Raw genomic sequence first — 14,570 nt, forward strand, 5'->3', positions numbered from 1 at the left:
CCCTCTACGAGCCAGGTTTCAGTGCCGCCTCGAGTCCGGAACGGGAACCGGGAAACAATCGAGAGCAGGCGCAGCTCTCGATGGCGCACGGCTTACTGGCCACCGACACCAGCCGGTCGAATTGGCCCACCTTGTTGATGGGCCTATAATAAGGCCCAATTGGTAGCGTAGTCCTAAACCATAAAACCCTCGCTCAACTTCTCGTCTTTCCCTCTTAGTTCGTGCCCTTCTCGTGCAAGCCGACCACAACCCGGCGGCGGCGAGGAGAAACACTCTTCCTTTCCGTATCATCTCTGCCGAGATGCCGAAGCACCACAGGCCTGCGGTAACCCATCGGCGATCTCTCTATCTCTCTTTCCTTCTGCGTCAAATCTGTATTCATTTGCTTGCCGTTCTATTTTCTCTGGATTTAGGGCAAGAAAAAAGAAGGAAATGCAGCGAAGTACATCACAAGAACGAGGGCGGTTAACTATCTACAAGTTTCTTTAGCCATTTTCAGGTAAGGCGGATTTCGACGGCTCATTTATGTTTGGGATATGGTTAGTATATCCTAATCCTTACTTTTGCTCCTCCTTCAGGAGGTTATGCATTCTAAAAGGCATATTTCCGCGGGAACCAAAAAAGAAGGTGGAGGGGAACCACAAGACGTACTATCACATGAAGGATATCATGTTCCTCTTCCACGATCCTCTACTTCAGAAATTCAGGTAAAATTATTTACATCTCTAAGAAGAACTATATAGAAAGCTCAGGTAGCAACACTTTGGAAAAGAAGGTAGAAGGTGAAGCAACTATTAGCTTGATTGATGATGTTTCCATCAGGAAAGTTCAGCCTCAATGCGATCCATGATTCCTAATCCACCTTAGTTGGTTCTACATCAAGTTACATGCAACGTTGTCTCTCTTCCTGTGATAGTACATGCGCTTTTCTTTTTGTTACATTATGTAGCTATTGTACTCTGTCTGCGTGGTTATTTTACTTTTTAACTATATTGGAAGATTTGATTTTTGGTTGGTGAGGTGTTGAATTTGTTGATACTAGCTTTTGCTTGAAGTCTTATACATTGATATATTTTATTGATATTGTATTTTAATTATGATCCAGGGACATAAAGGCTCATGCTAAGAAGGTTAAAAAAGCTAAGGCACAGAAAAACAAGGACCTCGAAGATAGATTGCTGGACCGTGCACCAAAATATAAGCTGGATAGGCTTGTCTCAGAAAGGTTTTGAACTCCCAATTTATAACATATTTCCAGCGAACAAATAATAAGTACTTATTTACAGTCCCTGGTTATATTAGGTACCCTACTTTCATTGATGCACTCAGAGACCTCGATGATTGTCTTACCATGGTTCATCTTTTTGCTGCTTTGCCTGCTGCTGAGGGTGAGCGGATTCAGGTGCAGCGTATTCATAATTGTCGAAGGTCTGCCCTTTTAAGTCATTTAATGCATTATAAATATACTTGGCTACTGGGACCATTAACTGTTTTTGAGCTTCTTAATTTACTAACATGATCCACCTTCCTATTGCCCTTGACAGGTTTGTATCATTTTTTATATTATAATGTATAAATAGCTGATTTGGATTTTTGATGTTCTAGTGAAGATAACATTGGTTTGAATTTCTTCTCGGTAATTAGTCTTCTTGTTTTTTCCTAGTTCATCTTTTGCCTATATTTACTATTTAGAATCTTGCACTCCACACTTTATGAATTAGTGCTAGATGGCAAGTATTTAGTAAATTTTGAAATTGTTCTAGGAAAAATTTAACTTTTAAGGTAAGTCAGTAGCCTTTATTTTGATTTGTATGTTCTTTTCAGTTCAAAGTTTTAGTTGGCCTTCCAAGTTAATTGTCTGCAAAGTCAGCTATGGAACTAAATTTCCTAACATGTAGCATTTAGGTAGATGTTTATCTGAAACTGGATCATCCAATCAGTTCATGAATTGCAGAGGTATTCTGTTTGTTCGATCATAACTATCTAGTTGTCTAGAATCTCAGAGATTGTCGTGGGTTGATTTTCAACTCCTTGTAACAAAAAGGGGAAGGAGGAATCAAGGAGAATTATGATAAATTGTTGATTTTAGTATTTGTGATGCAGAATTAACTTGTGGAATTAGTAAGGAAAAAATTTGTAGCAAAAAAAAAGGGCAGCTTTGTGTACGAAGTTCCCGCCATGTGGGATCTCGGGGAAGAATCCATTGTATACAACCTTACTTTGTTTTTTGCAAGAGGCTGTTTTTAGTATTCGAACCCGTGACCTTTACGTCACAAAGCAACAATTTTACTGATGGGCCAAGCTCCCCTTCAAATGCCCACTGTCATCTAGCTTGACTATTATCTATGTGCAACAGAAAAATAGACTAGAATGCCCACTGTCATCTAGTTTGACTATTATCTCTGAAGAAGGCCCATCTGTATATTACAAATTCAGAATGATTAATAAAAATTCTCAAAATTGATCTAAATATGTTTTTTAAAAGTAAATGATCCATACATATATTCTTAGTTGGAATAGTAGTACATTAAAATAAAATGGCATTGATACACTTTGGTTTATTCAAAGCTTTGCCCTTTCATCACGTATGTATATATATTTTTAACAAGTCTGCAATTTTATAACATGAATCATAAAGAAATTTCTTTTCATATGCTAATTAGGTTAAGTCATGAATGGCAAGCATACATATCACGAACTCATAGTCTTAGAAAGACATTTATATCAGTGAAGGGCATTTATTACCAGGTGAGTCATCATGTAGATTTATCGTGCAATTCAGAGGAGCTTTTTTGAGTTTATACATATTTCCAACACATAGATTCTGGATGTCACAGGCCGAGGTCGAAGGTCAAAAGATCACATGGCTAACTCCGCATGCTTTACAACAAGTTTTGACTGATGATGTCGATTTCAATGTGATGATCACTTTTCTGGAATTCTATGAGGTTATACATATTTACCTTTTTATTTCCTATACTTTGTGTAATGTTATGTCATCAGGGCTATGCTGAAAAGTAGATATTGTGTGGATATAAATCTACAGAATTAATAAGGAAATTAATAGCATGTGGTCTTAAACATGCACCTCACAAATAGCTGTTAGTTTTCTTAAGACGGCCACAGTAATTTACTTTTATTTTCTTTCCATCTTTTCTTTCTCTTCCTATTTATAATTAGCCTGGAAGTTAGCTTGATGATATGTCAATTCTTTTATTTTCATTGACTTGTAAGATCTGGTGGCCAATATGAGTAAATACGCATTAGCTACAATAGATACATTTTGTTTTTTTTCACATTATTTCTTGTTTGTTATTCTCAATTTCCCTTTAATTTCTCTTTTTATGCAGACACTTTTAGGTTTTGTAAATTTCAAGCTCTATCATTCCATAAATGTGAAATATCCTCCTATCTTGGACCCTCTTCTTGAAGCTATAGCAGCTGGTAAATCCTTTAATGATGAGCCTTCAGTTTATTTTTTTCTTTAATCTCTTCAATGTCTGTTGGACTGGAGTAAATCATATAATCATGTTCCAATGTTCTATTTTCTCTCTCACACTTTGATTGAGTTTCTATTCTTTTGTTTGATCATTCATCACTAAGCATTAACTGCATTGTTTTGATGTGAAGAATTGTATGCTTTGTGCCGCTATATTGCTGCTCAACCCAGAACGTCATCTGTGGATTCTCTACCAATTACTTCTGGTGAAGATGGGCAACCTGGGCTGGAAAAGTTAGATATGCAAACTGAAGAATCAGAGCTTAGACTCGCACAACTGCAACATCAGCTTCCAACCAATGAACCTGGTGCATTAATGCATCTGGTGGAAGATTCTAAAGCAGAAGATGAAGACATTGATGTGGAAACAAAAGAATGCAAAAACCTTTTTAAAAACTTCAAATTCTTCTTAAGTCGGGAGGTGAGTTTGTCACTTAGATTCTCCATTTATGGGGACTTGGGACAGTATTTCTTGGAATGATATTGTAAAATTCCATCTTCTTTGAAATATGGATCTTAGGTGGTTATGTTTGTTTGACTGTGTGGAGGTCACTTTTGGTTTATTTCCTCTTTTACAGACTGAATATTGATATAATTTATTTTTTCACCAACTATCTCTGTATCTTACCTTAATTGTTGTTCCATAGGTTCCAAGAGAGGCACTACTTTTTGTAATTCCCGCTTTTGGAGGAGCGGTTTCATGGGAGGGTGATGGCTCTCCTTTTAGGGAATCAGATGATGGAATTACCCATCAGGTAAAAACATTTGTTTGTCACTAATTCAATGCTCTAGACCAGGGGAGATTCATACTGATTAGTTTTAGTCAACATGCTGTACTATGATCTTGAAAACATGCCATTGATTATTCTGTATGTAAAATAGATGTGGATCCTATCTGGAATATAACCATCACTTGATTAATATTTATTATGTTGTTTCAATTTTTAGGCAGTATATCAGCTGGCACTGGCCTTCTGAAGGCATATAATTTTGATGATATAACTAATACCTTAGACAAGGTTTGGATGAATATAGCTTCTGTGGATCCATTCTTCTTTTCCAGAAATTAGGTATCTGTAGAGTATCCTCTTAGGCGGTCAGAATATCCATAGAATGGTTTAGGAGAATTACAGATCCTAGATATTGCTTGATTTAGTAATTTCATCTCATTAATGTTTGTTGACAGTACAATATTTGAAAAGTGTAAGGGGGAATAAATCTAACATAGAAGAGGAGAAAGAGGAGGTTGCACACTATTCAGAATTGAACTAAATTCTCGCCCTGTTGGCTTTAATGAATGGCACACATGGACTTTCTTTGCAAGGGAGGAGTGTTTGTTTGTGTTCCTTCCATGGGGCATAGAGCGAATTTTGATAGTTAGGTGCAAATTTTTTATTGTGAGCCACAAGATTGTTGATTTTTTTTTAATTATTTAAATATTAATAACAGTATTGATCATGATTTTAGCTAATAATATTTATTTAATCTAATTACTAATGCTAATGATATATTGATTCTTGTTTCTTTATTGTCTATTAATATGATCATATTAATAATAAAGAATAATAATTTATAAATGTTAAATTATCTAAATATAAATGTATATCAGTAGTCTTGATCATGGTTTAAAGTGTCGTGCCGACGGTCGAAACGGGCGAAACATCTCGTTCCGCTCGGCGACCGACACCGGCACGACCCAGCACCAGACCCACAACAGCTACGACGTGTTGCGCGACCCCGTGGACGCAGCGGAGGGGTCGGCATGATCCCGACACCAGACCCACGACAGTTGTGATGTGTTGCGCGACCTCGTGGCCGCAGTGAAGGGGCCGATTGACCTCACAACAGTAGCAGAGGGGTCGCATGACCACCGTGGTCGTCCCGGAGGAGTCACGTGATCCTCCCGGCCATGGCTGAGGGGTCGCGCATCCCCGCGGCACCGTTGAAGTAGCACGAGCTCGCGAGTGGTGTTGAATTTCAGATTTTTTTTTAATTAAACTTAGGTTAATTATTTTAATCAACTCCTAGTTATGATGAAGATAATTTAAATAGGCTTTATTAAACCCTCATAAAATTTTTATTTATTTATTATCTATTTTCATATCTTTTTCTTTTTTAAAAGATTATTTTTTATATTGTCTATATTGTTTTTTTTAAAATATTTATGTCAAATATTTTATTTTTTAATTAATATATTTTATATTTAAAATACACCGAAACTATATTGGCATGACACGATATGGTACCGAAACTGTATCGTTCCGGTTCAGGACCGAAACTGTATTGTTCCGGTCCAGGACCGAAATCTCGGCGCAGGTCGAAATTTTAAATCTTGGTCTTGATTATTAATCTTTAATAATATGATATCATTTAGTTTGAATATTAATAATAAATTATTTTTCTGATTGCAGATTTGGGATCTTAAAAAATCACTAAGCGAGAATAAAGAAAATGAAAACACATTGAAACTGTAGAAATTTATGGAGAATAAGAGTGACCTTTTTATGTTTGAATAAATTCTTTTATTACAAGTAAAGATACAAACTTTAAATTTCTTAATTTTCTGCATTAACATTCTTAATTGTCATACATAAACAAGTCTATTATTTTTTTCTTTTTTGTTATCCATTCAGAGTTCAAACTGACCGATCCTATGAAATTGATCTTCACTTGGAGATTTTGATTGTTGAAAACTAACACTAATTTTGATGACTATGGATATAACCAAAAAAAGGAATGATTCATACGGAACTATGGCATCTTATCCTAGTCACTATACTGGATCTTTCACATTGATTATTCATTAGAATTGTTTGGTGATGCAAAACCCAATCACAACATAATCAAGTTAAAACCATGGATCTTACCTTGTTATGTTTTGACCAACTTGGTGTATGAACTTTAATTATTGTAATTTTTTACGTGAACATTCATAAGGAATTTTTGCACAGATGTTATTAACTCATACATAAAGAAGCTTATTAATTTCTTCTTTTTTTTTTTTTCTAGTAATTCAAACTGATTGGTCATATAACTTTAATATGCCCTTTAAATTTGGACTTTGATTGCTCATACCAATTTTGACAACCATGGATATAACCAACAAAGAAGGAATGCCTCTCTTTTCTAAAGAGTGATATCGTACTTCTGTCATCTTGAATGTGTCACCGTATTGGATCTTTCATATTGATTTTCCATTGGAGTTGTTTGATGACCCAAAACCTGATCATTTACCTGGTTATATGTTGACCATTCTGAAGCAATCTTCCTCATTGGATCAAAAACCCATGATCAGTGGCTGAACAAGCATTTTTTTCCCAGTTAAGGCACTAATTGGACAAATCATCTTTTCTCTATCCATTCACTTATGTTTCAGCTATAACCTGTTTGTTTTATATGACCGTCTAGCAGTTAGTTGTTTATGGCATCTTGTCCTATTCACTATAATGGATATGACCATCCTCACGGGGTGTTCAGTTGGTTAGAGGGTGATAAATATGCTACAATGGGGCAAGAGATTAGGGCTGTAAACGAGCCGAACAATATTAGGCTCGAGCTCTGCTCGTTTAAGTTATATTCGGGCTCGAGCTCGGCTTGAGCTTGAATCGAGCTTTTATCACAAGGCTCGAGCTCGGCTCGTTTTAGAATTATCAAGCTCACGAACAGTTCGAGCTCGGCTCGTTATTAGCTCGATTATCAAAGTTAACGAGCCTAATTTGTTAAGCAAGCTCGGGCTTGTTTTCGGGCTCGTTTAGAGCTCGTTTTTGGCTTGTTTTAGAGCTAGTTTTTTGGCTCGGTTTAAGGCTCATTTTAAGGCTCGTTTTTTTTGGCTTGCTAGCCTTTAAACGAACATGTTCGCGAGCTCATGAGCCGAATATCATTAAGCTCGAGCTCGGCTCGATAAAACTGTCGAGCTCGAGCTTGGCTCGATAAAATAAACGAACGAACTCGAACGAGTTTTTTACCGAATCGAGCTCCGAAAAGCTCGCGAACCGTTTGTTTCTACATCCCTACAAGAGATGAATTCCCAACGGACGCATGTCCTCGGGAAAAAACTCCGCCCACCCCGTTGCCATTTGATGGTCGGCTATAAGTTGATCTCGTGATTTATCTCGGTTCACATAACTTGGGACGGGCTGTGAAGGCGCTTGGAGTGAGCGTAATCACCCCCGTATAATGAATATTTTATTTTATTAATCATTAGTGAGTTGTTTGTTGACCCAAAAGCTGACCTTTATATAGTTATGTTTTGATGAATTCGGTCTTGACTTCGAGTCACCAAATCATGACCATTTTCTGAACTGACTTTTTTTTTCTGAACCAAGCACTAAATTGTACAAATCATTATCTTTTTATGTGCTCATTCAGCCAAAAAAACCATCCAGCCATCAAACCTATTTGGTCATTCAGTATCATTTGATTCATCTTGTCTACTTGGTTTGTTCAGTTCATTTGACCTTTTTGATCATCTAGCTTGCTTGGTTGTTTACAAATTGTGTAGCATGCTCAACTTGTACATATTTTTCAGTCCTCACACAGTTCATTTGGCTCCTTTGACACACTAGGTTAACTTGGCACTCTAATCTCCATGACCCTTTGTCCATTGCCACAACACTTTCCATCCAATTTGAGTGTCCTGTTCATTTGTTGGGGTACTTACCATCCACTTGTTCTGCCAATTTGACCAGTCTATCTAATCTGCCGACCCAGTCTATCTAACCTCACCCAGATCCATCTGATTCATTTGGCCAGTCCTGCTTAGTGACTTTAACTTGTCGCATTGTCTTGCACGGTGTTTGATAGACTTACCTGACCTCTCCAATTCATTTGATCTGTTATGCTTTGCCCAGTTCATCCATTATAGAATTACTAGCAGACCTGCCCCTACTATATTAAAAGAAAACTTCAAATTAGAGTTTCATATATATCCTTAAATTTTCGAAGAAAAAAGAGTTGGAACCTATATCTCTGGAGTCTCAGAGTGTGGTTTTTCATAGGCTATGATCAATGAGTGCTTCTACTGAAGCACTATTTATGGCAGTTGTGCTGCAAGTTCAATCACCAAATTGTTTTTTATCATTCAATGGCTTTTTGGTCGTGCACCACCACTGTTCTTGTCTAAATTTCTGCTTTGCATTTGTCCAGATTGTTGATAGACCAACACAAGGACACATATTTCTTTCTCGAGAATATGTGCAACCACAATGGATCTTTGATTGTATCAATGCTCGGATTATATTACCTACAGAAGAATATTTAGTTGGGAGGTAAAACTTCAGTTTTACTCTAGTTGCATTTCATTTTTTAGATTTTTAATGTATTCTTCTTTTCCTTAATTTTCTCTTGAGCTTATTAAATTATGCGTTTTTTCAGTGCAATATTAAGTTGTATAATGTTGAAGTTCTATTCTTTCTATACGTAATTAGGTATAGCTTATTGATTTTCAAGGGTTAAGATCTCGATTCAATGCCCAGCTTTTCTGGTTTGCTGGAAAGAGATATCTTAATGACTATTAATGTATCATGTGTAAGTACAAGTGGCTACAATTAGAAGGGGAAGGAAGATATATAAGAAAAAATCATGAAGAAGACGTGGTCCCATCACCAGTGACAGTGAGCCATAGGAGGGGACTGTTCACAGGTCAAACCCTCTTCACTATGTGCTTTTAACAAATGCTCTCTGACATGGTAGTAATCATTAGTCGACTATGCTTCTGTTGAGGTCTACATGTTTGACTGGTGGTGCCATGGATGGAACAGTTGCTTGAGTTATTTTAATTACTGAGTTATTTTGGATACTGACACCATTAGGCACTGATGATTGTAGGGAAAAAAAGGTTTCCAGATTCCCTCTCTGATTGGTCTGAAATTGTGGATAGGACCCAAAATCTGTTTGGTTTTTACTTTCAATTTCCCATGAAACAAAAATTGAAGAAATCTCACCTTGCCGTACTGCAGCTCAATATTTATTTTAGTAGTTTTATCTTTTTCTTTCTATTCACGTTATCACTTGCAATTCAAAAGCAGCACTAATATATTATACTTAGATTATCATCCTATATAGCCAACCCAAGGAATATTATCACTATAAATTATCACATTTATCAAATTATTCAATACAATGTGCAATATTTTATAAAAATAATTGATGGTTTAAGAGACAAAACAAATACATAGGAGTCAAAAAAATTATAAACCTAAAATAATTGATGACAGGAATATTGCATGACTATGGATCAAGAGATATAAAACAAATATATAGGAGTGAATAAAATTATAAACCTAAAATCCCCATTGTTAGGACTTAACACTATATTCAGTCTGTTAAATAGACATGATGGAGCATGGTACTAATGATTTCTTTGATCTTAAATCAACATATTGATAAGGAGAGAGGATATAGTGAGAATGGAGGCATAACCCATCTGATGGATGATGATGAATCAAGCGCAGTAAAGGAATCAATATTGAGGATCAATGATGTCATGTGAAGGAAATCGATGAAGTTTCTGGAGTCTACATTGAAGAGAATTGGCAGAGCTTTTCCGGAGGGATTGGAGATGACAGAGCTTCTCGTGACAGGGGTTGGAGTGATAATTACTTTCTTTGCACTTTGTTGAGTGTAGAAGCACAAGATGCATGAGGAAGGTTGTCAATTATGAAAATGGTCTTGCTGTAGAAGGAATGTTCTAGAAGCTCTAAACTCAGGAAAGAGGAGCTTATGCCCTCTACTTTTTGGGAGATGCCCAATCAAGTTGTTTGGTGAAACGATTGCAGTAATAAATAAATCCGGGGAAAATTTTATGGTTTTCCAAAATTAAATAATTGGTGATAGAATAAAAATAGATAGATATCTTTTCCTTTTTTTTTTTTTTGTTTTTACAAAGGCGATACCCATCTAATTTGGATTGTTAATCAATTTTGATTTAAATAATTCACAAAAGCATATTTTTTAAAATAAATGGCCACTGAATTTTAGACAAATAAAAAGGGAATTTCATTCTATTAAGTTGGAAATGTCAACAAAAATTACAAAGTCAACTTCATAGACCTGTCTATGTTTCTGAAATGACTATTAATTGCCATCCTAATCAGGATTCCACCTCCACATTTATCACCTTTTGTTGACAATGAGGCTGAAGGATATGTCCCTGAGTATGCTGAAACAATCAAGCGCCTGCAAGCTGCAGCTAAAAAAAAAGTGTTACCAATGCCAGGTCTGGAAAATCAAGATCTAAATGATCCTCAAACTCTTTTGGTTAAAGGAATAGTTGATAGGACGGAAGCTAATGAAACTGCTGAAAAGAAACGGAAGGTATTTGCATTATAGTCTTTTGTTTATGAAACACCACAGTTTTTCTATTTAAGGAATGATATAAGCCAGAGTTTTTTATACTGTTTATTACAGCTGATGATGCTTGAGAAGCAGTTCCATGATGAATTGAATATGGAGCTTCAGGGAATAGCATACTCTTCTCTGAAGAATAAGAACCTGGATAGCACAGTTGACAATGCCAAAGAAGATACTATTACTCCAACAGAGGAACCAGAAGACCTTTCACAGCTTACAATGTCACGTAAAAAGAGAAAACTCTATGAAGCAATGAAGGTACTGATTTGTGTTATTGCATATATGCTTCTACCCTTTATAAATACATTTTATCTACTTTCACAAAATATTTGTTTTGCTCTCTGGTTGTGTAGGTATGCCTCTTTAATTGGTTCATATTACAAAATTCTTTATCTACATTGTTTTACTCTTATGTAACTCAAAATACATGTGTTAATTGTCATGTTTCAAATTTGATTTACATCTAATTAGATGGATTCAACTGACTGTTGTATGTTTGTTCACCTTTTAAATTTTTTCTGATATCCCATGTCATTCACCATTATTCAAATTCGACCTTAGCCATCATTGTGTTGTAGATTGGCCTTTCTCCTTTCACGTGGATAAGCTAATTATTTATGTACATGGGGTAAAACTCCACCTAATGTATTTCATGTGACAAATATGCAGATACATGCACAATTCACTTAGAAACTTTAATTTAATTAATTGTATCCAAATAGATATTATTTAAATGATGTTAGCAATTCATAAGAGACTATTTTGCACTGTAAATTTATAGCGTTCATAGAGAACTCAATATGGGTCCACTGTATTAACATTTGGGACTTGAATGTGTGGGCATTCATAAGCTGCCAAAATTTGAGTTCCCAAATGCTAAGCGTGCTTCAATACCAGCCGCTTTGCTACCTGTTATCTGTATACCACTTTTTTCTCTGTAAGTTGGTTGCTTTACTGCACTTTATTTTCTTTCGGTAGTGTCATACATGTTCTCATCGCTTAGTTACTTCATAATTTTATTTTTATTTGTGTTTCCTGGGCTAGAAAAATTACTTGAATTTTGTGGAAATTATATGACTTAACTTTTCCACTTCCTGACAGATCGGTCAAGAACGCAAAAAGGATAAGGTTAAGCTTTTGCACGAGCGGAAGAAAAATGCAGAAGCCAGCAAAAAGGATTAATTTATGCTGTCCCAACACTGCTCGTGGTTCCATGATGAACCCTCACTTTTCACCCTCGGCAAATCATTTAACAGTACTACAAGTTATAGTTTTTCGTGGACATGACTGCTAATGACTGCTACTGTAATTAATGCAATTTTGCACCAACAAAATTCTACTATTCAATTGTCTTTAAAACAACAGAAATTAGATTATATGCCATCCTTCACATGGTGAATTTAGTTGGTCATGGTGTTGTGGCATTCGTTTTCCCAATAATTTTAGATCAATTTTCTAATCAATCTTCCCATCAGCAAGCTTCCTCTCTGAACCAACTTGTCATAATTGCTTCATTAATCATGCATGCCATGCAAAGGCCATCCTCGACGTCCCCACGCTTTACTACTAACAACCACAACGATGCGAATTATCATGTCTCAATTTAATGCAGTGGTCCAACTTGAAGGGACAGAAGCAGCTCAATCAATCTACCTTTCCTTCACGTGGAAATCTGTAATTATAGCTCCTATGAGAGAAGAGAATTGCAAAAAAAAAAAAAAAAAAAAATACAAAAAAAATACAAAATATTCACTCATCTCTTCGCATAACTTCATTTGTATAGTAGGTATAGTGTTACACAATTAAAAATGAGCTTCAATGAATTCAAATCGACTACAATTTGAAGTGTATTTGGGTATCTCTCATCTGTATGTCTGCGGAAGTGATTAATGGAGTCCATATCATTCAGCTTGGAAATCAAGGAAAGGAAAAGAGACATCTCTCATCAATTCTCCCAACTCCCATTCCCCCACTCTAATGCTGCTTTCTCCACCCTCCCAATTCACCACCAGTCCACCTCCATCACCAGCACTGCTCTCACTGCTTTGCTGCACCATGTAATTCCCTTCAATGTTGCCACTGCTCACCATGCAATTCCTTCCAGTACTCCCATCAAGAGGAGGCACAAAGAGATCTTCATATCCTTCCATGATCCCTCCTCCTCCTCCTTCCTCCATCACCATCATCCCTGTGCCGTAGGCCATGGCAACTTGATGAGCCACATTGGTGGGGGCTTCATGGAAGTAGGAGCCGTGGTCCAGTACTTGGGGAGCATTGCACCAGCTGAACTCAGGGAGAGGGAGTAGATCACAGTTCTGGTCGGCTCTCGAGGAAGAGGACGAGGACAAGGAGTCGATGCACATGCTCTGACTCGGCTGGTCATGACCAAGGTTTCCGGCCGTCGCTAATTTGGTCTCCTGTTCTGATCCAGAATTCTTTAGCCTCTTCTTGATGGTGGAGTTCCAAAAGTTCTTGATCTCGTTGTCGGTGCGGCCAGGCAATCGGGCTGCAATTTGTGACCACCTACACGATCGAGAAACATCGTTAGGAATTAATCGAGATGGGTGAATTGAGGTAGAGAAGTTAGCGCTGAATTAGGACCTGTTGCCGAGGATGGAGTGGAGGTGAACAATGAGGTCCTCTTCTTGGACGGAGAAGGTGCCGCGTTTGAGATCCGGGCGCAAGTAGTTGATCCACCGGAGGCGGCAGCTCTTCCCGCACCGCTGCAAACCGGCATTCCTCGCGACGTCACTCCAACACCCTTGCCCATTCCTCATCATGTAGTTAGTCAGCTTCTCGTCCTCCTCCGGCGACCACAACCCTTTCCTCAGCTTGCAACTATTGTTCCTGTTACCACTATTACCGCCGCCGCTGATCATAAGGTCATTGCCCGCCGGCAAGGCGTCGGCTGGCCTCCTCATTCTTCGATCTTAGCAATTGATATGCATGGAGGAGGAGGCGATCGATCGCATATATACGCACAGTTAAGTGGAAAGTTGATGGCGATGTGGCAGGCCATTGCACTGTGAGCTTTGCTTACAACGCGGAGAAGAATTGAAGAGAAGAGAAGAGAAGAGAAGAGATGATCAGCCTCCGTTAGGTGTCGTGTCGATCGACGAAGGAAACAACTCGGAGATCAATGAATAATGATCAATGAATCAACTCTCCAAATAATTGTTCTCTGTTCGTGCGAGAGAGAGAGAGAGAAACAGGTTAGTGTGAATTAAAGGGAGTACGGGTCTACTTGTCTTTGACTCCAGTTCTTGTCTTGTTTTTTTTTTTTTTTTTGTTGCCTTCTTTCAGCTATCTTCACTCACAAGGTAATCATTGAGGATTGGAAAAGAAGAAGAAGAAGAAAAGAGAAAAACAGAATACGATATCGAGAAAGAGAAAGGGATTGTTTTGTTGTGAAGCTAAGCTATTTGCTTCGACTTCACATAACCCCTCTCTCTCTCTCTCTCTTTCTTTCTTTCGCATCATCATGAAGAAGAGATGTATATATTTGGAAGTACAAATATGGTTTTTCTCATCACACTTTCGCTCGCATCACACTTTCTCTCTCCTCAATCTCTCTTGTCACACTCCCTCCTTTTTTTTCCTCAACACACTTTTTCTCTCATCATACTTCTCTCTCATCATACTTTCTCTCTCCTCAATCTCTCCCATCACACTCACTGTTTTTTTTCTCATCATACTTTCTCTCTCCTCAATCTTTCTCATC

At 37.3% G+C, this 14,570-nt stretch overlaps 2 protein-coding genes across 2 annotated transcripts; one reads left to right on the forward strand and one right to left on the reverse strand.

The window, feature by feature from the left end:
• Positions 1 to 193: 193 nt before the first annotated feature.
• Positions 194 to 12,255, forward strand: LOC122041671 (pescadillo homolog). Its single transcript, XM_042601437.1, has 14 exons — positions 194 to 325; positions 414 to 499; positions 579 to 707; positions 1,106 to 1,225; positions 1,303 to 1,428; positions 2,664 to 2,748; positions 2,838 to 2,948; positions 3,351 to 3,444; positions 3,631 to 3,920; positions 4,147 to 4,254; positions 8,645 to 8,766; positions 10,594 to 10,813; positions 10,907 to 11,107; positions 11,951 to 12,255. The coding sequence occupies exons 1-14, from the start codon at positions 302 to 304 to the stop codon at positions 12,029 to 12,031; spliced, it is 1,797 nt and encodes a 598-aa protein (XP_042457371.1). The 5' UTR covers positions 194 to 301; the 3' UTR covers positions 12,032 to 12,255.
• A 394-nt stretch (positions 12,256 to 12,649) lies between these two features.
• LOC122039827 (transcription factor MYB83-like) lies at positions 12,650 to 13,787 on the reverse strand. The gene is made up of 2 exons (XM_042599261.1): positions 13,451 to 13,787; positions 12,650 to 13,372 (listed from the first exon to the last, which is right to left on the reverse strand). The coding sequence occupies exons 1-2, from the start codon at positions 13,768 to 13,770 to the stop codon at positions 12,751 to 12,753; spliced, it is 942 nt and encodes a 313-aa protein (XP_042455195.1). The 5' UTR covers positions 13,771 to 13,787; the 3' UTR covers positions 12,650 to 12,750.
• Positions 13,788 to 14,570: the final 783 nt, after the last annotated feature.

The sequence above is a fragment of the Zingiber officinale genome, chromosome 2A, assembly GCF_018446385.1.
Source record: "Zingiber officinale cultivar Zhangliang chromosome 2A, Zo_v1.1, whole genome shotgun sequence".
NCBI classification, from domain to species: domain Eukaryota; kingdom Viridiplantae; phylum Streptophyta; class Magnoliopsida; order Zingiberales; family Zingiberaceae; genus Zingiber; species Zingiber officinale.

Excerpts from the sequence above, each read along its gene's own strand:
- LOC122039827 (XM_042599261.1), bottom strand. The coding sequence starts at position 13,770 with ATGAGGAGGCCAGCCGACGCCTTGCCGGCGGGCAATGACCTTATGATC. Across the intron at positions 13,373-13,450 it reads CACTCCATCCTCGGCAACAG|GTGGTCACAAATTGCAGCCC; the intron begins GTCCTAATTCAG and ends TCGATCGTGTAG.
- LOC122041671 (XM_042601437.1), top strand. The coding sequence starts at position 302 with ATGCCGAAGCACCACAGGCCTGCG. Across the intron at positions 2,949-3,350 it reads CTTTTCTGGAATTCTATGAG|ACACTTTTAGGTTTTGTAAA; the intron begins GTTATACATATT and ends CTTTTTATGCAG. Across the intron at positions 3,921-4,146 it reads AATTCTTCTTAAGTCGGGAG|GTTCCAAGAGAGGCACTACT; the intron begins GTGAGTTTGTCA and ends GTTGTTCCATAG.